Source organism: Penicillium brevicompactum (genome assembly GCF_028827555.1).
Source record: "Penicillium brevicompactum strain IBT 35665 chromosome Unknown utg000006l_segment0_segment0, whole genome shotgun sequence".
Taxonomy (NCBI): Eukaryota; Fungi; Ascomycota; class Eurotiomycetes; order Eurotiales; family Aspergillaceae; genus Penicillium; species Penicillium brevicompactum.
In genome coordinates this window covers 5,544,191-5,565,755 of record NW_026623209.1, presented here as the reverse complement: position 1 = coordinate 5,565,755, position 21,565 = coordinate 5,544,191, and the positions used below count along the sequence as shown (strand labels likewise).

At 48.9% G+C, this 21,565-nt stretch overlaps 8 protein-coding genes across 8 annotated transcripts; 5 read left to right on the top strand and 3 right to left on the bottom strand.

The window, feature by feature from the left end:
- Positions 1-387: 387 nt before the first annotated feature.
- N7506_010328 (calcium-binding mitochondrial carrier protein) lies at positions 388-2,548 on the top strand (the record flags this gene model as incomplete). Its single annotated transcript, XM_056959621.1, has 8 exons — positions 388-514; positions 567-647; positions 730-937; positions 1,003-1,619; positions 1,669-1,730; positions 1,782-1,885; positions 1,942-1,974; positions 2,029-2,548. 8 exons carry the CDS (start codon positions 388-390, stop codon positions 2,546-2,548), a joined length of 1,752 nt encoding a protein of 583 aa, XP_056809011.1.
- A 616-nt stretch (positions 2,549-3,164) lies between these two features.
- Positions 3,165-4,495, bottom strand: N7506_010327 (glutathione S-transferase family protein; the record flags this gene model as incomplete). Its single annotated transcript, XM_056959620.1, has 4 exons — positions 3,165-3,743; positions 3,792-4,108; positions 4,162-4,330; positions 4,382-4,495. 4 exons carry the CDS (start codon positions 4,493-4,495, stop codon positions 3,165-3,167), a joined length of 1,179 nt encoding a protein of 392 aa, XP_056809010.1.
- A 360-nt stretch (positions 4,496-4,855) lies between these two features.
- ubaA (E1 ubiquitin-activating protein ubaA) lies at positions 4,856-8,198 on the bottom strand (the record flags this gene model as incomplete). The annotated part of the gene is made up of 6 exons (XM_056959619.1): positions 4,856-4,994; positions 5,048-6,224; positions 6,287-7,828; positions 7,887-7,972; positions 8,049-8,137; positions 8,193-8,198. 6 exons carry the CDS (start codon positions 8,196-8,198, stop codon positions 4,856-4,858), a joined length of 3,039 nt encoding a protein of 1,012 aa, XP_056809009.1.
- Positions 8,199-8,385: 187 nt separating this feature from the next.
- On the bottom strand, positions 8,386-8,710 carry N7506_010325 (uncharacterized protein; the record flags this gene model as incomplete). Its single annotated transcript, XM_056959618.1, has 2 exons — positions 8,386-8,556; positions 8,699-8,710. 2 exons carry the CDS (start codon positions 8,708-8,710, stop codon positions 8,386-8,388), a joined length of 183 nt encoding a protein of 60 aa, XP_056809008.1.
- A 257-nt stretch (positions 8,711-8,967) lies between these two features.
- Positions 8,968-10,500, top strand: N7506_010324 (uncharacterized protein; the record flags this gene model as incomplete). Its single annotated transcript, XM_056959617.1, has 1 exon — positions 8,968-10,500. One exon carries the CDS (start codon positions 8,968-8,970, stop codon positions 10,498-10,500), a length of 1,533 nt encoding a protein of 510 aa, XP_056809007.1.
- A 43-nt stretch (positions 10,501-10,543) lies between these two features.
- Positions 10,544-11,263, top strand: N7506_010323 (Spc97/Spc98; the record flags this gene model as incomplete). Its single annotated transcript, XM_056959616.1, has 1 exon — positions 10,544-11,263. One exon carries the CDS (start codon positions 10,544-10,546, stop codon positions 11,261-11,263), a length of 720 nt encoding a protein of 239 aa, XP_056809006.1.
- Positions 11,264-13,118: 1,855 nt separating this feature from the next.
- Positions 13,119-14,171, top strand: N7506_010322 (putative short chain dehydrogenase/oxidoreductase; the record flags this gene model as incomplete). The annotated part of the gene is made up of 2 exons (XM_056959615.1): positions 13,119-13,428; positions 13,492-14,171. The coding sequence occupies 2 exons, from the start codon at positions 13,119-13,121 to the stop codon at positions 14,169-14,171; spliced, it is 990 nt and encodes a 329-aa protein (XP_056809005.1).
- Positions 14,172-14,839: 668 nt separating this feature from the next.
- N7506_010321 (putative DEAD/DEAH box helicase) lies at positions 14,840-20,181 on the top strand (the record flags this gene model as incomplete). The annotated part of the gene is made up of 7 exons (XM_056959614.1): positions 14,840-14,862; positions 14,913-15,576; positions 15,636-16,499; positions 16,573-16,982; positions 17,030-18,030; positions 18,154-19,647; positions 19,712-20,181. 7 exons carry the CDS (start codon positions 14,840-14,842, stop codon positions 20,179-20,181), a joined length of 4,926 nt encoding a protein of 1,641 aa, XP_056809004.1.
- Between the last annotated feature and the right edge of the window lie 1,384 nt (positions 20,182-21,565).

Below are 21,565 nucleotides of genomic sequence, written 5' to 3'. Positions count from 1 at the left end.
AAGTCATGACATGATCGACGTGATGTGATGAATGCGCCTATTGCACCACAATCTTGAGAAAGGAATCAATGTGAGCATCAATAGGTACGAGAGTACAATGAGGTCAGGTTGCAGTCCCAATAAGGGATAGTAGGGCTTGGCCCTGCCGAGGGATAATCCGGAGTTGAGGTCAAATCGCCGGGCGTCTATTAATCATTAGCTCCTCCCGACCTCGATGCTCCATAACTTCACATCTCAACGTCATCTTATGCTTTGCGGACTCGCTCAACTTGCCCGACTCTCTCGACTCTCCCGAGTTCCCCGCCTTTTCTCGAACCACTCGACTTGGTTGACTTCCGCCCTGTTCCCCGCCTAAACAATGAAGGGAGCCCGGTAACAAATTTCAACATGGCACCAGAGTCAAAGGACGAACGCGACCAAAGAGTTGCCAAACTCTGGGAAACACTGGACACTCGACGCGAGGGACACATCGACCTACATGGTCTAAAGAAAGGCCTAAAAAAAATCGACCATCGTGAGTCTCGGAACTCCGCGTCATGGAAACCGGACTAACGATTTCTTCCCAGCGCTCAAAAACGCAGATGAGATGGTTGTCAGCGTTGTCCAGCAAGTCGACACGAATGGCGACGGGCGCATAGACCAAGCTGGTATGTACCGACTGAACCCAGGCGAACTTGGAGGGGATACCTTTTAGCCGCGCGCCAATGTTCGGATACTTACCACCACCAGAATTCCACGCTTTCCTCAACCACACCGAAGAGGGACTATGGAAGATGTTCCAAAGCATCGATCGGAACCACAACGGAGAAATTGACAAGGCCGAATTGCGGAATGCTTTCTCGAGTTCGGGGGTAACAGTCTCTGGCGCCAAGCTCGACCGGTTTTTCGCCGAGATGGACAAAAACAACGACGGGGTGATCTCATATGCAGAGTGGAGGTATGGCCATTTGGGCTCAGACGAAGAATGGGAAGATGGGACTAATGAATGTTTTCTCTCCACAGGGATTTCCTCCTCTTCCTCCCCCTCCACTCCCCGACCGACCTCCACGCAGTCCTCTCATACTACACGGCCACGGGTAATCTAAACCCGGAAGGAGATGTCCACATCAATGACCTGCAGGGTTTAGGTACAGACCATCCGTTTCTTAGACACATTTCGGGCATCCAGCACCTTTTGTACAATATTCTGTCACTCCCTGCCTTGGCCTTCCTACTCCCTTCAGCCCACGCCGAAGCCATTCATGTCTCAAAACTGGATCCCGTCCTCGAGAATGATCATCTCTCGTTGGACGGCGATTTTGAAGTGGAGTGGTTGACTATTCCCCAGACTACCGCCATGCGGATGTTTTTCCGATATTATGGACGGAGGTTGACCGAAAATACCCCTCAATTAGGCTACTTTTTCGCCGGTGGAATCGCGGGCGCTGTTTCAAGGACGGCTACTGCACCTCTCGATCGTCTCAAGGTCTACCTGATTGCCCAAACCGGCGTGAAAGAATCAACCGTTCGGGCGGCGAAGGAGGGAGCCCCGTTGGCTGCGGCTGGAAATGCATCCAAAACGTTATTTGATGCGCTCAAGGAATTATGGCGGGCCGGAGGAATACGGAGTCTGTTCGCAGGTTTGTTGGAGACTCCCCCCCCGCGAAGGATCAATTTCTGATTGAGCAGGAAACGGGTTGAATGTGGTGAAAGTCATGCCGGAATCGGCCATCAAATTTGGCGCTTATGAGGTATGTGGTTCCGATTATCTCTTGTCATGGTGGATGCTGACCTGAAACAAGTCTGCGAAACGAATGTTTGCTCGACTCGAAGGACATAATGACCCCAAACGACTTCTTCCTACCTCCCAGTTCATGTCTGGTGGCTTTGGTGGAATGGTTGCACAGTATGTTCTAGGCTGTTGGTTCAATCAAACAAGCGCTTTTCCTAACGGTCGTTTAGATGCTTTGTCTACCCTCTCGACACCCTCAAATTGTAGGTCTAGCACTTTCCTTACACCTTGATGCATGGGCTAACGTCCGCCAATAGTCGCATGCAGTGTGAAACTGTGAAGGGTGGTCCGAAAGGCAATCAACTCATTGCGGCCACCGCGAGGAAGGTGTGGAACAAGAATGGTCTCTTTGGCTTCTTCCGAGGTCTCCCCCTCGGTCTTGTGGGCATGTTCCCCTATGCCGCAATCGATCTATCAACATTTGAGTATCTCAAACGTACCCTCATCGCAAAAAAAGCCCGTGAGCTTGGCTGCCATGAGGATGATGTTCCCCTTGGAAACTTCTTGACAGGCGCAATTGGCGCCACGAGTGGAGGATTCAGTGCCTCAATTGTCTACCCTCTTAACGTTCTCCGCACTCGACTACAAACACAGGGCACCTTCATGCACCCACCTACGTACACCGGCATTGGCGAAGTCCTCAGAATTACTCTTAAATCTGAGGGACCACGAGGCCTTTATAAAGGCCTCACACCCAACCTCCTCAAAGTGGCACCGGCCATGTCAATCAGTTACGTGGTTTACGAAAACGCCAAGCGCACACTTGGTCTCCGGTGATCACCATCTCTCAAACTTCCATCCTCCGCAGGCCCTTGCGCACACCACCTTCTAAACTGGCACGTCAATTTCGGTGCCCCAGGCTGATTGATCTTCGATCCATCTACTTGCTTGCCATTAAAAAAAAGCGTCCTTACGATACCCACACATGCAGCCACTGGACCGGCTCACATCCCACTAAAGGACGCATCCGAATGCGTCCTTTCGCCATCTATCTGATAAATTTCTGACCAAATGAGCTATCATGTTCATCTCTTGCATGTGCCCTCCGTTGTCTCAACAGGGCTCTCAATCTGTAATTTTCTATTTCCTTCTATTTCGCTCACGTTACTCTCACTTGAGACAACTTTTGCTTCTGACCATCCTTTGACATACAATCAGAGGCAATGGAAACCATCACCACATCAGCATGGCATGGCGTCAATATAATACCACGGGACTTTGAATTTCATTTTGTCTATATCTACTTGTACTAGAAAGAACCATGAAACAGCTATGTTTCTGGATGAACAAACGTTATAAAAAATTCAAACTTGCTTCAAATCCTCTTCGTTCTTGATTCTGTTCAATTTCTACCTACATGATAGATAACCTTGGAACCCTCACTCATCGGTCACTAGGCTGCCTGTGCAGCGGTCACCTCCTGGTCCTTGGGAAGGACATCAGGAACAGGCCCAAGAGGAGTGATGCCGTATGGGTTAATCTGCTTATGGCTCTTAGTGTAATGGAACTTAATGTGCTCGAACTGAGTAGTATCGTGGAAAGCCGGAACATCCCAGTAGAGCTTGCGGACCCAACGGTGAATGGCCGGGAAGCCGGAGCGGATATCACGCAGATTGCACTTGAAGTGCTGCACGTAGACCGGATCGAAGCGGATGATAGTAGTGAACAGTCTGATATCAGCCTCGGTGATCTCATCGCCGAAGAAGTAGGGCTTCGAGGCGGCTTGCTGCTTCGCAAGATGAGCCTCAACCTTGTCGAGCGAGCCAAAGAGTGTAGTGACAGCCTTTTCGTAGGCTTCCTGAGTGGTTGCAAAGCCGGACTTGTACACGCCGTTGTTGACGTCATTATAGATCCATTCATTGGAAGCATCGATATCAGCTTGCAGGGCCTTGGGGAACAGGTCCACTTTCTTGAATTGCTCTGGGAGGAGATCATCAAACTCGGAATAGAGCATGCGGATAATCTCAGCGCTCTGGTTTTGTTAGCATTAGCAAATAACGCAGTGTTGGGTGTCTCTTACTTCGTTGCTGACAATCAACTTGGTCTTCTTGTCGAACAACACGGGGACTGTGAACCGTCCGGTATAGTCCGGGTTATTAGAGAAGTAGACCTGGCGAATGTGGGTGAAGTCCGGGTGCAAAGGATCGGGGATGGTGTTCTCCCCGGGGATCTTTTCATCCGCAGTAGCGAACCGCCAGCCTGAGTTAATTAGCATTTGGTCGCCTGGATTATGGTAGCATTGGCTCTCACCATGTTCTCCGAGATGCCAGTGCACCGATGAGAATGAGATGAAGTCCTCAAGACCCTTGAGCTTCCTAGTGATCAAAGTCCGGTGAGCTACATGACCGTTAGTAACATGGTAACAAGCTGGGTTGGCAGGTCCTTCATACCCCATGGACAGGCATATGAGACATAAAGATGGTAGCGGCCCTTCTCAGGAGGGAATTGGGCACCGGCTTCCCTGGAGATCCAGTTGCGAAAGACGGATGTCTGACGCTTGAACTCGCCTGATTTGTCTGCGGGGTTCACCCAATCGGTGATCTTGGCAGAATTACCGGTCTCGAGCCAGATGTTAGTAGGCAATTATAACCGATGGGATGAATTGCTTACAGCCATGTTTCGAGTAAGGAACACGTTGCTTGTGTTAGCTGTAGAATGAACTTTACGAAAAGTTGCTGGCCGTGGAAGGTGCCGTAATGCCTGAGATCTTAGCAGAACGAACATTAGGACAGTGGCGGAAGTAGCTTTTATAGTGGTGGCCAGAGCTAGCCCAAAGAGGAATTACGTCTTCCAGAGTTGCTGAGTCAGATTGCTTATCGAGAGATGGATCAGCTTTGACAAAGCTCCCGCTGCCCAGGTGGGATCGGCTAATCCATCCGGAGACACGGCCCCAGGGAGTGAAGCATTCGGGCCTTGGCATTGCCACCTAACTTTATATACGAGTGCTTTATAGTGCTCACAATCTTGGAATCAACCATACGCGTTCTCGGAATTCCGTCTTGAATAATGATGAATAGAGATGAAATCTAGCTACTGTACTAGGAATATGCTTTAACCACCTGGCCTCTCATGACTTCTCTGGCCTTATTTGGAGAGCTTAACCATGACGTAAGGGACTTCAACATCCTCTTCGGTCTGGTCCTCGGCGGTCACCTCAAAGATAATGTTCTTTTGGTGAGAGGGGATGGGTTTCTTGCTAACGTGCTCCACAAGCTTGCTCATGCTATAATTTCGGTTAGTGCGCGCATTGGGCAATGGGGAACGAGGAATACTTACGAAAGAGGCAGGCGATCCTTGACCTTGGATGGAGGGTAGAAGCTTGCATACAGCAAACTGACCCCAGAGCTGACCATGGTGATTTCCAAACCCTTTTCGGCGAAATAGTTGATGAACTCCTGAAGAGGAATGTCTTCCACCTCAAACCGGTCCCAAAGATTGTCAATGGTGACCTCACCTTCCTTGCCCTGGTACTTGCTCTTTGCACTCTGGATAGGCTCACTGAAGCTGAAGAATGGAAGTGCGAGGTTGATAAAGCCGTTCTTGTATTTCTCAATATCATCTTGGCCACCAACGACCTTGTAGAGTTCGAGAGCAACGAGACCGGTAACCAAAGCGGTGGTGGTGGCAATGGCAGGAATGATCTTTCCAGCGATAAATTTGGTTTTGTGTCGGTCGGCTTGATGAATGTCATAGTTCTCCGCACGGAGGTTGCTAGCCGCTGTGATGAAGTCGATGTGGTGGTTGGTGTCGTCGTCCTTCTCGAACTCAACCGGCTGCAAGCGGAAGCCAGCGAGTGATTTAGGCGAGGGCAAAGAAGAGATGAGTTGCTCCATATCATCCTCATCAGAAGCGCCACCGCTGGGCTGAGCATTAGGGTCAGGGTCGTTGTCATTGGCCTGGATTTTGACGTTGGAGCTGGGAGTAAACTCGGGAATGATCATGTCGTCGACTACTCTGCGGTAGTAGCCCTTGTCTGCGCCAGGGTTTTTGATGCCGTAGTTGAAGGCGTGCAGATTGGCGCCAGCGATGACGTATCCGAGATGAGTGGGGCTAGTGCTGTCAAACTTCAGCGGCGTGGGAGCGCGCTTGGGTCCAGACCAGAACAGCTGGCCGGAAGATGTTTTGGAATCCCGGGGGAAATTGTAAAGGAGTTGCTGAATCGCATTGTTGTACTGTGCTTCAAATTGCTGGCGAGCCCAGACAATACAATCATCGAATGTCAAAGGCTTCTCCGTGACCAAGAAGTCCCGCAGATGCTCCAATGTTTGCTTCTCGTTACCTGCCTGCTTGAGGGTTTGTTGAATGTAGTCGGGTTGCGAGAGGTACATGTTGACAGACTCAGGTGGGCCAACAAAATAAGTTTGGAAGATATCACGAGCCCAAGCAATGGTGTGTTCGATGCGGTTCGGGAAACTCTTGAGGGTACACATGGGGAAAGACTTCTCGGGGGATCCTGAGAGCTAGAGTAAGACTCTGTGATGAACGGAAGCACAACTTGAATGTTGCCCTTGGTACCGAGTGTACCACTTTCGAGCAGAGGCTTGCGGAAGAACACACAGCGACGATCGACATATGTGCGTGCTTCGACATTGTCTAGAGCGTTGGTGACACCGTCAAGACCATTCCAGAAGTCTTCGTTGAACACATGCTCAGTATCCGCACCAACACGGTCACGGAGAGTGACAATTTTGCCATTCAGCTCCGGGTTCATCGCCTGGACAGCTGCAGAGGCACACTCGCTCTTGAGTTTACCGACATCTTTGGTGCGGAACAGGAATTGACGATTCAGGTTGCTCTTCTCAATCTGATCCATATCGGTGACGAGAATTTTACCCTTAGGGCCTGTGCCCAAGCCAATCATGGCCCAGTTCTTGAGGGTTTCGCAACCGATGGCACCGGCGCCGACTAGGAATTGGGTCACATTGGCGAGCTTGTCCTGGTACTCCTTTCCAAAGACGGCAATTTGGCCGTCGTAACGAGTACCAAGAGGCTGGCAGCTCTCTTCGGACCGAGCGACGGATGGGGGCAAAGACTCCAAGGAGTCAAAGTACATCCATTGCTGCACGGGACCGAATTTGCCAGAGACAGCCTTGAGAACTTCTTGGGCAGCGATACCACCAAAGAACGCGGCCAACGGGTTCAAATCACCACGAGCCTGGTAGCTGAGCTCTTTGATGAGCTTCTCATCAAGCTCCACCTTGTCCTCACTAGCAGCCGCAAGATCAGTTGAAAGCTTCAGAATCTCCTGTGCATCACTGTCATTGTGAGGACGTGGCAGCTGGCCTTCATGGGCCTCCGCAAACTTGTGAAGAGCCTGAATACCGATGTGCAATTGCTGTGGTCTATCAAACTTGGCATAATCCGAGATCAGAAGCTCGGGATTTTTGAGCTGCTCACTCAAAGGCTGGAAATCAATGAACTTGGGCATCTTAACTTGTTTGAAAATACCACCGCGCTGGTAGGTGCCCAGGCCGGACACATCACCGATGGTGAAAGTGTAGGGTCCCTTGACGGTGATCTTGCGAGGATCACTGTTGTTAAGACCTTCCATGCCCTCGACTTCAGTGAATGAGACAAAGTCACCATCCTCGAGGCCGTGTCGGGACTCGTCCAGTGCCGATACCAGTCCCTCCTCATTGATGTGTGCAACAATTCCCTCGGCAGGGTCCTCACCACTTGGGTCACCGACAGTGAAGTTCTTGCCGAAATCGTTGAAGATGTAACCAAAAAGACCAAAAGTATCCGTAATGGTGAGATAAATCCCATTCTTATGGCAGAAGTCGGCAATAACAAGCTGTTCGCTCAAAGGTGTTTGCGTGAGGACTACTGCTTGGTATCGTTTGAGTTGTTCCAGATCGCCCACGAGGCTCTCGCCCTCATGGATTGTAGTTGGAACATACGAGTTCAGTTCAGCCACTCGTGGGGCGGTGACTTCAGCACGAGGCTTGCCAACATCCTCCGGTTGGAGGAAGAATTGAGATGAGAGATCCGCAATAGCGACGGGTGCAGGGTCGTAGAGAGTAAGCGACTTCACGCCGGCGAGGGCAATGTTCTTGGCTATAAGAGTGGTTAGATCATGGGAGGGCAACCCTGCTTTTGCCACCAGCTCACTTACCGATTTCGACACCGAGGCCTTTCAGTCCAACAACGAGAACATTTGAAGAGCCCATGCGCTTCATGGCCTCATGACCAAGAACATATCTCGAAGGCGTCAGTATATATCTCATGTAACTATATGCATACCTCAAGATGAGGCAGGTGTATGCAGGTCACTCACAGCTGCCGACTATAAAGGGATTCATCGATTTCTCCGCTCTTGATCGCTTCGACGGTCTTTTGTGGGTTCTCGACCTGCATCTTGACGTCCTGTAATAGAGGTTGTCAGTCGCAATCCTAGCTCGAGGGCCAAGATAATCCATACCGTCATATTTCGTTTCTCTGGCCGAGCTCCGACGGGGTCTTCAGAGGCTCTGCGTTTTTCCGGCTTAGCCGCGTCTCGAACAGGGATATTTGAAGGAATGATGAAAATCGGGAGGTGAAAGCCTCGCGAGGAGCAAGACTTTCGATAGTGATGATAAATCAAGTTGTAACGCCTAGCGTACCAGGTACCTAGCTCAACGAGCACACAAGTAACAATCCGAATGCGGCCGGCCTTTGATAAATGGTATATGGAGGAGAATCAAAGAGAAATGAAAAGCTGTGAGAGGTGAGAGAAACACAAAAAGAAGTATGAAGTACAAGTGGAAGTCGAGGCACGACGTAAGAGGGGACAGTCGGGCGGAGAGCTACGATGACTAATGAGCGGTGAAGATTAGCCCCGCGATAGGTAGGTATGCTTGGTCGATAACCACCTGAAGCTGTCCACTAGTTCCGTGCCAATTCGCGTCTGGAGTCAAAATTCTACAGGCTAGATGTGATCGGACATACCAAATAATGCATTTTGCTTCCTCACGCTCATTCTGACACTCTATTGCTCGCGATATCCGACGCGTCTTGACATCAACGCGAACCTTGGTCTCGCCGACTATTCGACTTCACATGTGTCGCTTTGAATTCGTGGGGCGTGGTATCTTGTATTGGAATCGCCAGAAGTATCCAGCAGAAAGGAATCGGTTCTCGAGGTAAGCCACACGCCAAAGTGGCGTGGACATTCAAGCTTGTTACTAATTCCAACCCAATAGCCAGATTCCGTCAGAATGCTCCACGAGATCCTCCTCTCCCTCTCCGGCCAACCCTCGCCCCTGTTCAATACCCACAAAGGGGAGCAGGTTGAAAATGAAGATAGTTTCCCCCTTCTCTCACCTCCGGAAAAAGCCCTCCTCTCCTCCGTTGGTCATCTGAGTCGACTCCATGCACAGTTACGAAAACAAGCCGCTGAAATCTCCTCCACCAATCCTTCTGTCATATGTCGCTCAGTCTCCACCGCAATCCTTGGAACACATTTAAATGAGTTTCAAAAGAAGATTCTCGAGGTAGAGCGGGCGATCCTCGCCGAAGATAGCGGATACGTTGGGGGTTATGGTATTGTCCCTTTGTCGACGATCGTAGGCGAGTTCGCACCATGGACGCGGCGCATGGACTGGCTTTGGGAGATTATACGATTCATCCAACCCGAGCAAAGGAAAAGCGAACGTTCATATGCCTCCACGGGGGCAGCAATCATCGATCATCTACGGGTTGAAGCTCAGACCGGATATCTTGATATCAAAGAAATGGCATTGAGTCTAGGAAAAGCTGCTGAAGCTGCCTGGATGAAACAAGTCTCAATGTGGCTACTCTATGGAAATCTTCCAATATATGGCAAAGATGACTTCTTTATTCGGGAAGACCTCGAAAACCCCGACGATGAGACTCAATTCAGCATGCATCCAAGACTCCTGCCCAAATTCGTCACATCGCAGACAGCAAGCTCCATCTTGTTCATAGGCAAGTCGCTCAACCATATTCGGGCGAAGCGAAAAATTTCGATCGCAGGCGCGTCTGCTGCACCGGTGACTTTATACCAGGAGCACATAAAACAACTCGCAAGCCTGGAATCCCCCATGTCATCCTCGAAGCTCACTGCTGCTGTTGACTGCATTCGTCTCTCCCTGTCTAAATCGACCTTATCGAAATTATTACCACTTCCCAAAATTCTTGAGATCCTTCAATTGCTTCATAACTTCTTGCTGCTGAGGCGAGGTGAGTTCGCTGTGGCTTTGGTGGTGCATGCAGATTCTCGAGTGGATGAGAGTCGGCGCCGTGGCGCAACAATGGCTAGCGGCGTCTCGGGAAAATTTGAAGGCCTCACCATCAAAGAAGGAGATGTCACAGCTGCTCTAACCCAAACATGGGCCGAGCTCTTCTCTCTACAAAAGGAGGAAGATCCTACCGACGAAGAGCTTGAACTTGCTCGAGAATTAGTTTCTCTGTCTGTCAGCAGCGGTAAAGTTGGGCGACCCATGACCCCTGCTCAAAATCCCAACCCGATATCAGATATCTCCAGTGTCCCTTTTGACGACCTTCTTTTCCCGATCCCGACATACCTCACTGCGCAAATACGCGCCCCTTTGGACTTGTTCATCTCCCACTCTGACATTGTGATCTATACAAGGATCCACTCGTATCTTTTGGGCATAAGGCGAGCTCAGCTTCGGTTGGGTGATCTTTGGAAGCGGACCCCACTGCGAAGAACGCATCCTACCCCCCTGGGGGCCGCCGAAGAGCAACAGTCCTTTTGGGCAAGCTAGATTGAAAGCGAGCAGACAGAGAGAGAATGCTCGCATTCGCCAAATGCGCCCTGTATGGGCTTCAGGCAGTGCGTGCTTGTTCGTACTTTCTGAAGTTGGTGGGTTTTTCCAGGGGGACGTCGTCAATGAATCGTGGCAGCATCTTCAGCATTGGATTCAAGGCCACTCTTCAGCTCCATCTGCACCCAACTCTCGGCCTGGATCTTCATCATCGTTCAAAGCACAGTTCGATTCCCCGAAAAACGACTCTTTGGGGTCTGGCCGAGAAACCATGGGACGTCACGACCCCGAGGCTCTCACTGTCGCTCACCGCCGGCACTTGTCATCCCTGATCCACTCTCTTCTTCTTGCAGAAGTCCCATTCGCAAGAACCCTCAGGGGTCTTCTCACCAACGTTGATCGCTTCGCCGCGCTTGTTATACGATTGGAAACGATCCAACGAAACATGGACCTCGAGGCAGATGAAGGTGTGGAGGATGCTTTGTTCGACTATGCTTCAGAAGAGCGTGAAGTGTGGGAGGAGCTATGTGCTACTCGTAACGATGTCGATGTCAGCATACAAAATCTTGTCACAAACCTGAGAGACATTGACGATAGTCGCTCAGGAGACGGTGGCGGACAAATCGATCTAGCACAAAACTTCGGTCAAACTCTGCCTGGCACCCAGCACGACAATACCGACCCGGGGTTCAATCACTATGTGCCCCCCAAGCCGGCGGGCGTGGACCGCTTGCTCATGAAATTGGATTTCGGAAGCCTGTAAAGCGGCTTCCGGTCTGATTTTATTGCTAGTTCAGGATACCATGACTGGTACTACCCAAATGCCTCGCCAAATATGGTCCTTTTGATTTTGTTGTTTTGTGTTTCAATACATAGCGAGGGATTGGCGTTTTAATTCCCAAGGCGTCGGGCAAGACGAACTGATTCGATGGAGTTTCATATGCGAATTTCTTTCCACTTCTTTTGTGCCTTCATAATTTCCACAAGGGTAACTTCAACCCACGCTGTATACTAAAGGATAGACCTCGGGAGTACAAACCATACACAGCCCCAGCCCTGGAGGGTAGGTTCGTGTTTTGTTAAACACAATCGCGCGGGCTAGATTTTGGGAAAATCATACCATCACCTGCACCCGTGGAGGCCGTATTGCTTATTACCTCAGCAATAAATAAAACATACCAAGTAGCAGCCGTATTTCAGATCGCCTCAAGCTCTTTCTCGACTGGTAGGTACCTATTTCGAGTGTGGGCAGGTGAACACCTGGACAATCAATGACTGCGTGTATCTGCGGAAGGCCGTTCCAGATTGCTAGCTCGGACTCCTTACTCCACAAAAAATACGGGACCGCCTAGGCGTGCATTATGTGCAGCGGGTCACCCGCCTTTGAACACTTTTCTCTCCCGGCAGATGGCGGAAGCTTGATATAAGTGGAATTTGAGTTATCGGTCTAGTGAGCTAGGTTATCACAAGCGAGAGACCCAGAGTATTATTTCAACAATAAGAAAACATGAGCAAGGCTGAAGAGGTATACAATTAATTATGTTGCCCCTTGAGAAGTGGAGCTGGTGTGAGCGAGAGAAAGGGTTACCCGATTAGGATATCCCGAGCTTCGATGTACATACTGTGTGTGAATCAGTTAAGCTTACTCCGTAGATGCTCCATCCTCCCCACACTAAAAATAAAACTAAAACTAAAATAAAGCTCGGGACTGGATAAGCTGCTCTTCCGTGGGTTTGGGTGGATTGAAAGTGGACCTCAAGAGGGCCCTGTCCCTGAGAAGACCGGGACACCGAGAAAGGGCATTACGAGCATCAGATCAACTGACCTCTTGCTCGGCGGTTCATTTCTGCGGGACAAAATACATTTACCAAGGCTAAACAGAGTGGAAGCAACATGTATTACGAATACCCGTTGAACTGAAAATGCCGAGTGTTTCATTGGAGCCGGCATTCCGTGTCTGCACGGGGAGCTTCAACTTCGTAGGATCTTCTGATATCTCCCTAGCAGTACTGCATCTCTCGCCCTGGACCGGGTGAGGGATCCACATGGAAAGTAATTGAAACTTTTTCCATATGTCAATCATGCCTTTCGAGGTCCAGGTGTGATAGTCAATCATGCATACTTCGGTTGGCCCTCGGTGGATCATTCCATCGAAGCTCTGATTGAAGATTTGTCGCTTCCAGTACGAGGGTCACGATATTTCAGCTTGGCGGTGCAAGCCCCTTCCCCCGACATACACATCGATGTAGCTAATCAGAGCTGTCGTGGGAGGTGTGGAATTAGCTACCATGGGCGCTCTCGGGCAATCGAAGTGTCTGGACCCACCGAGTCATGGTGACAATATGCTGTAGTGAATCCACCGGGTCACGCGCGGATTCTGATTGAATTGATCCCTCAGTTCCTATGCAAGATGCGATGTTTCTCGGAAAACCCTCCCAGGAAGTACCGTTCAGGTCCTGAGACGTATAAATCACCTGCAAAACCGCGGAAGTTGACTGTTTCCATTGCATCAACTTTTCCAACATTTCGATCTATTAGCTGCCACTGATTTGTCTCACTTACCTTCGGCTGATTTCCAAGGTTGTTTTGCGTTTATATACCCCGTCGGCTTTTGAACCATGTCTTTTACGCGCATGCTGGCTCCTGCCCGTACTCGGCTGAATGGTACTATCACTACCATCCCCCGTATTCTCACCTCCTCTTCTCGACTTTACTCCAGATCCAAAAGCTCATTCAATCCACATGACATTCTGGATGTCTCTCACAGCCCGGAGCATATTCAATCAAAACTGCCAGAGCCGAAGCATCTAAACAACCATCACCGATTCAGCGAGTTTGACCTCGAGGGTCGGGTATACGCCATCACCGGCGGTGGAGGAGGTCTAGGACTGTCCATGGCGGAAGCACTGGTTGAAGCTGGGGCTAAAAGTACACCGACAACACCTTATCAAAGCCCAGAATGAATACATGCTAACACATGACCAACGTTAGTATACTGCTTGGACCGTCTCGAAACCCCACATCCAGACTTCTTGATTGCGAAGGAAAAGGCCGAGACTCAATACGGTACTACTCTAGAGTACATTCGTATTGATGTCCGCAATGCCATGGAGGTAAACAACGTGTTTTCGGCGATTGCATCACAGCATGAGCGACTGGATGGCCTGATCGCCGCAGCCGGCATCAACCATCTCCAAAGCGCCCTGGAGCACTCCCAACAAGCGTTGGACGAGGTGATGACCATCAATTTCAACGGAGTGTTCAATGCAGCGACTGCTGCAGCACGCCAGATGTTCAATTATCAGCAAAAGGGGTCCATTCTACTGGTGGCTAGTATGAGTGGTCTCATTGCCAACAAGGGCATGACATCGCCAGTGTATAATGCATCAAAAGCGGCTGTTATTCAGCTTGCCCGCTCGCTCGCCATGGAATGGGGTCGTCATGGCATTCGCGTCAACAGCTTGTGCCCGGGCCACATCATCACGCCCATGGTTGAGAAGGTTTTCCAGCAAAACCCTACCGCGCGTGCCACCTGGGAGGCAGAGAATATGCTTGGCCGTCTTGCTTTGCCAGAGGAATTTCGTGGCACAGCACTTTTCTGTCTTTCCGACGCCAGCAGTTTCATGACCGGAAGCACCTTGCTCATTGATGGAGGCCATACTGCCTGGTAGGGAAATGTCGATTGCAGATGAATGTTGAAAAGAAGATGCCGTCAGGATGTGGCGGAGGGTATGACTTTGCTTGACGAATGTGAGGTACTCGGAGGTGGTTCATGGATATACGCGGCTTGTGTGTTTGCCCAGAGCTAGCAAGCTATGTGACACGAACAACAAATAATGCAGAAATATTCTATCTTGGATAACAGAGGTTAGCCGCAGATAGTAAGCATTGGGACAGCCTAGAGTCAGAGAAACCAAACATATGCAATGGGAGCGCGCAAATAGATGGAGAAGCAAACAGTTGCAGCCATTTTAGCCGCATTTTGATCTTGGCATGTGAGTATGTGTTGGCACTTGCATGGGGGATACCCTCCAACATCACCTTTGCGAAAGATTTGCTTATTATCTCTAGTATTGTGAGTTGAGAAAGGAAGAATATGCAGCTAGTGTGTGTTGTCGAGTTGCCTGTTGCCCAAGTGGGAAGGATCCAAATTGTCAACGAGGGCCGCTATCACACACCTTCCAAAGTTATCCCCCTGGTTGTTGCCCGTGCTGGCTGATATTTAATATCCCCCCCAATCCTCTCCAGAATTATAACCTCTTCCATCTCTCTGTTTTTCAATAACTTGGACGCCAAAGTCTACAAAGAAAGAACTGATCTCATGATCTGTGGAAACATCATGGAGCTAGATGTGCAAGAACGGTATGTTGTATCCTCGTGTACCAACCACCATGCTGATTGCTTGGATCTAGGTATCATAAGCTAAATTCCCGAGTCGTCGATCTTGTTGGCGACTTTGCTGGAAATGAGCTTTTCATCATCGAGGGTGACTCTCTTCTACTACACTGTTTCACGAATCCCAAACTTGATTTCAACCCCGGGCTGCAGGTATTGCATGCCACATACTTGGTTGAGCAGGTGATATACAAGCTTCGACAGCGCAGATGTGTGTTTGACATCGTATTCTTTGCTGAGAATGCGCAGTGCTCCATTCCCCCGATGGCGGATAGCGGTTCTCACGATAAATATCTTCTTGCCCGAGAGGCTATTACGCAGCATCTTATTTCTATCCAAGGACAAGTATCACCGCCCTTCCAAGTTCTCAAATTTCGAGATCTCAAGTCTAGAGATTTTGGTGCTTATCTGAACAGCTGCGGAGCATATCTTTTCATATGCCACGACGGAGCTGTTGCTGCAACTACAAGAGTCGCCGACACCGACATTGACACAGAGAGCGATGTCTCACTCAGCACTGACATTGACAAAGGTGGCCTGGAAGATGAAGGCGACACTGCGTCTTTCACAGCCCCACATGCTGAGACCTCGAAGCTCAAACTTCGTGCGATGATTCACTGTTTCTCTGACTGTGGATATAACACTGCACTGATCAACAGCTTGGAGTTCCGGGATACCAAGGTGATTTTACCTTCCTTTAGACTACTTTGATAGCTGTTTGCATAGCTGAATGTTTTCAGGTCATGGTGATGATGCTTGATGGTTCTACCAAGCCCACCAAGGATCGCATGCTATGGGATAACTCCGACACGGATAATACCGAGCAGCCTGATATCACAGATTTGCACAGGCGGGACCTTAGATGCGCCCTTCATGATATGAATAAGGCGCTTTCTGTATTGAGTCTCAGCCAGGATACCTGTCAACCACTAAGCCCGCAAAGACTTGACGAACTTCTAGCATCAATGATTTTAGATCAGCCTACACTGACCCAACGTCAGCTCCTTTTGATTGCCACATTAAGCGCCATGTTCTTGAGCGGTGTTGCGCAAAGCATCATCAACAAAACTGCGGCGCAAGCGATGATTTTGCATCTTGTTATCCTACAGGAAACTCGACTATCAAACCGAGGAATAAAAACAAAGAGATATCGTGACTCGCAGTTCTTGAATGCATTCTTAATATCAGCACGAGCCATTCTCGCGTCAACTTGCTGGGCAAATATCACGACACAAAATCATCTGTGGTGCGATCTTTGCGACTTTCTAGATGGCACTTTGTTTCTCGCTATTCAAGAGATGGCGGAGAACGATGGTATCCGCCAAGTGCTTTCGTCGGTCACATTTCCTTCTTTCAAAACTCTCGCATCTTCCGTGGATCAGTTTTGTGGATCAAAGCTAAGCTGCGCATTTTTGAAAAATGGAGTTGATTTCGAAGATGTGAACAGTCAGTCTAATGAGAACGCAAAAAGCATAACATCATCAACTCGGGCATTTGGCAAGGTGCTACCTTTTTCCAATTCAGTCTTTGATGAACATCTGAGACCTGTACATCTTGTCATTGACGAGTCTTCAGAATCAAGCGACATTAAAGGGACCTCAAAGGTGTTCTTGGATGAAACTCACTGGCATAATTCGAAGTCTCTCAAAGAGACAGAGAAAGCTACATTGTCGCCAGAACAGTCGAAACGATTTCGAAGAAAACAACAGTTCTTCATGGCAGACATGGATCAATCGCCTTCCGAATTTGAGAAAGGGGGTTTCCGCCGCCATTGCCACCTTTGTCAACGAAGCATGTCAACTAATTGGACTCCCGACTTGTCAACTTGATCATCAATCGGATGAGAGTTTGTCTTTTCAACCCTTCAACCCTCCCACTGGGTTTCAAATGAGCATTGGGATCCCATCAGCTGAATTTCAGCTGTCATATGGTGGGCACTGCATGGAGCGCAGCATAGAATCCATGCCTGACCCCCGAACACCCGACTTCGACCCCGATCGCTGGCAGCGCGAAGTTTTGGATCAAATTGACCAGAAAAACAGTCTTTTTATAGTAGCTCCAACAAGTGCAGGGAAAACTTTCATATCGTGAGTCGCTTTGTGTCTTGATGATCTTCTATACTGATGAAATGCAGATTCTATGCGATGAGGCAGATCTTGAAAGAGGATGACGATGGCATTCTTGTTTATGTCGCGCCCACCAAGGCTTTGGTCAACCAGATTGCGGCTGAAGTTCTAGCTCGGTTTTCAAAATCATATCATTCCCGAGCGAATGGAAAATCCGTCTGGGCTATCCACACAAGGGACTATCGTATCAACGAGCCGAAAGGCTGCCAAATATTGATCACGGTCCCACACATTCTTCAAATAATGTTGCTTGCTCCAACCAACGCCAACGCATGGACTCCTCGAATCAGACGTATCATCTTTGATGAGATTCACTGCATAGGCCAAGCCGAAGATGGAGTTGTATGGGAACAGCTACTTCTTTTGTCTCCATGTCCAATAATTGCTCTGTCGGCCACGGTGGGGAATCCTCGAGAGTTTTATGATTGGTTGTATCTTGCCCAAAAGGCAAATGGACTGGATCTCAAAATGATTCAACACAGACATCGATACTCGGATCTGCGAAAATACGAATACCGAGCCCCGAAATCTTTTTCGTTCAAAGGATTCTCCTCTCATGATGGATTGCCCCTTTTGGGGTTGGATGAGGCAACTGGCATGAAGTTCATACACCCGGTCATTAGCTTAATTGATCGCTCCAAGCCCATTCCAGATGACCTGGATCTCGAGCCCCGTGATTGTTTGACACTGTGGAAGGCAATGAGTGACCTTCAAACAGAGCGCTTCCCCGTCGATAATTCTCTGGATCCATCTGTCTTCTTCTCAAATGGTATCATCAAAAAGGCACACACCATTGAATGGCAAAAGCAGCTGAAGTCTCTTCTGACTGAGTGGATGAGAGGTCAAGGCTCTCCGTTTGAAAGAGTCCTACTTCGTTTGGAAAATCGAGCTCCAGGATACATAACAGAGGAAGAGCAGAGCCCATCAGATCCCACGGTACAAGCAGCCGACAGAGATGTCGGTCTACTCGACAGCACTCTTCCTTTGGTGTACTCTCTTCACTCCCAAGGTGCCCTTCCAGCATTGTTCTTCAATTATGATCGCAGCAAGTGCGAAGATTTGTGCCTTAGACTTCTTGGACAACTCCGAGACTCCGAAGCAGAATGGAAAGCTGGGAGCTCTAAATAAAAAGAGAAGATGGCAAAATGGACCGAATGGAAACTCCTTCAAACTGCAACTCAAAAGAAGTCTGCCAAAGTCACGAGGAAAAAGAATGCTGGACACGATAACAGTGATGATGATGAAGGACCTGGGTCCCGAGAGGATCAAATGAGGGATTCACCCTCGACCGAATCCACACAGTTCGATCGATTCGACCCTGAGCGGCCTTTGAATCAATTCAGCTTGGCGGATTCAAAGAAAATCGGACCTGGGGAGTTTTCTACGCTTGCAAGGGAATTGAAAGCACGACAGGTAGCTCAATTCCTCATAGATGCCTTGGAGCGTGGTATTGGAGTTCATCATTCAGGGTTGAACCGCAAATATCGCCATGTTTGCGAGATGCTATTCCGCAAAGGATTCTTGCGCATAGTCTTTGCTACTGGAACCTTGGCTCTTGGCATCAACATGCCCTGTAAAACGGTCATGTTCTCAGGTGATTCAATCTTCTTGACAGCTCTCAACTTCCGACAAGCCGCCGGCCGAGCTGGTCGCCGTGGTTTCGATTTACTGGGAATTGTTGTCTTCCAGCGAGTGCCGCGCTCAAAGATGCTCCGACTCATCAGCTCGAAACTTCCTGATTTGAATGGTCATTTTCCAATCACGACCAGTCTCGTTCTACGCTTGTTTATCCTATTGCAAGGCTCAAACCAAGCTGCTTCTGCAATCAAATCAATCAATTCTCTGCTCTCAAGCCCGCGCATCTACCTCGGTGGATCCCAGATGAAAGAAACGGTCCTGCACCATCTCCGTTTCTCCATTGAGTACCTTCGACGAAACAGACTGATAGATAGGAAAGGCGTGCCTATAAATTTTGCAGGCTGTGTCTCTCATTTATATTACACAGAAAGCTCAAGCTTCGCTTTTCATGCTTTGCTTAGCTCTGGATATATCCAAAGCCTTTGCAAAAGTATCAAGTCCCGCCCCAAGATGACTGTTACCAATCTGATGTTGGTGATGGCACATATCTTCAAGCGCCTCCCTTTGCGCGCAGCAACATTGGAATGGTATCAGACCGTGGGAAAGAGGCCCTCCTCTGTTGTTGCCCTCCCGCCATTGCCGAAGAAAGCTGTCGAATCCTTGCGTGCGCACAACAAGAATGTGCTTCAAGTATACTCAGCGTATGTATCTAACTTTGTTGATCAGCATGTTCATACCCCAGATTGCCATCTCCCATTCAGTGGGTTCAAGTGCGGCGGAGGGCACACCTTTGCCCAATTAGGACTCTCAAACCTCGACTGTGTCTACCCTAAGATCGTATCCCCGTTCTTCGCTCTGTCTGGAAATGATGACAACTGCCGTACAATATCTGATCTTTGTCAGATGGTGCGCAGTGGTGTGTGGCTTGAAAACTCAGTTATTCCGTATCTGGCTCTATCCTCGGAGAGCCCAGCACCTCTCAATGCCTATCTGTACGACTTCTTCAAACATGGAAACGTCTCTCAATTGGAAACTGCGAATTGCATTCGTCGAGGCGACATTTGGTTTTTGCTTAATGATTTTTCGTTGGTGCTGTCAACAATCAACACCAGTCTGGATGCTTTCCTTGCCCCAGGGGGGCCACATCTCAGCGGATATGACCGAGGTGGTAGGTGGAGGTGATGCGCATGAAAGTCACTTGGAGATGCACATTGTCGACAGTCAGATCGACACGGAAGATCAAGAGACACACAAACAGGAAAAGGGCTCACACATTCGGGAGGATATAAAGCACTCTACTTCCCGACAAGTCAAACCCAATGTTGGACCGAAGAAATTGCCTGATATCTGGGAGGATGAGGCTGAAGAAGAGGTGCAAGATTTCAAAGATGTCGAAGAGTTTGAGCAAGTGCACTCTCAGCATCCCGGCAGTGGACTCAAGAATCAACCAAAGGAGCCTCAGCCAGAAGCAAAGAAGGAAGAACCGGTAGACAAGTCTGAGAGATCCATGTGCTTAGTTTCGCAGGCCTTCAGAGAGCTCCAGCAAGAGTTTGATACCAAGTTCAGGGCAATGTGGGCCTAGGCCTGATAGCCTACATACTTTGTCCCAGTTGAAGACCATCAAGTCGGAAAAATATTGTTGGGTGTCGACTACCACAGACTTCAAATTGAAAATTCTTCCAAATTGCTCAGCCAGGCCAGGCTAGGTCCCAAGGTCATGCGCAAATAGAAAATTGGGACTCCTTAATTATCGTTGTATCAGTCCTTCAGTGACCAGGATATAATTAGAACCAGAATAATTGGAGCTATACTTCTACTCGCTCCCACCTGTTGATCAAGTACGACCTCGGATAGTTCCAAGTTTAGCATACCATGTCTATTTGGTTTTGTTGCTCATGATCGCGGTGAAGAGAAGTAAAGCCACTATCGACATGGGTTCAATCAAAATTTCCGCTCCTTGCGGCTATCGCTCAACACTACTGTTCTTTTAATGCCTCTTTACATCCCAGATGCAGGATATGGTGGTCAATGCCTAAGAGGCCTTGATGCGCTATTCATCAAGCACCAGAACAAGTACATCAACAGCACGCGAAAAGATCGAAGTGAATTGCAGTCAAGGGGTATTTACATAGACAAGGGATAATGCAGAACATGCGTAGCACAGTTCCGAAGAGCGAACGTGTGGCGATTGTGGGGTGTGGAGTACACACAAGAGACTGTCGCTGCTGGGCGAATCAACTACGTGATTGGTGATCTCTAATGAAGTATGTGATAGCCAGTCCCTCAGTTAATATTCAATTGGCTCGGTTTCAGCCGTGACACACTTTCCATGCCCAGAGAACCATGGTAGCAGGCTCGTGCGAGAAACAAAGATGCAACCGTGCCCCTTGCAGTGACATCGTAGATCAGGACTCACCTTTGATCTACGTCTCAATGAGGTAAACTTTGGACACACCGCTATATACATGATGTTTCAATGTTCAGATTTAGCTTTTCAACTATGATACAGTCCTACCAGATGGTCTGACAAGCCCACGCTAAAGGAACCTCGTTATCGAAGATGTTTATGTAACCTCAGATAGTGGGCACCATTCTTTTTTATGCAGGCGTCTATTGTTCTGGTAGAAACATAATGTTCACAAATTATGAATAGATCAACACCTGCGAACTTCAAATCTTGAAATGTTGATTTCAAAGTTGAATCCTTGGGAGCTTGGCTATATCTGTGTCTTTTGATTTGTCTACAACCTAGATCCTCTCTGTTCAGAAGCAGCAACAGACGTCATCGCAGAGTGATTATGCATTATGACCTGGTCAAAGATATTCACTTTGATCATCAAAGCTCGCAACAGGCTTTTCAGAAAAGTAAGGGGACTGGAAAGGGCTCGCTTGCTGTGATCAGACACACAATCCGCTCAGATAACCAGAAAGCAGTAAGCAGGAAAAGAGGTCTCGGTCTTCTTTAA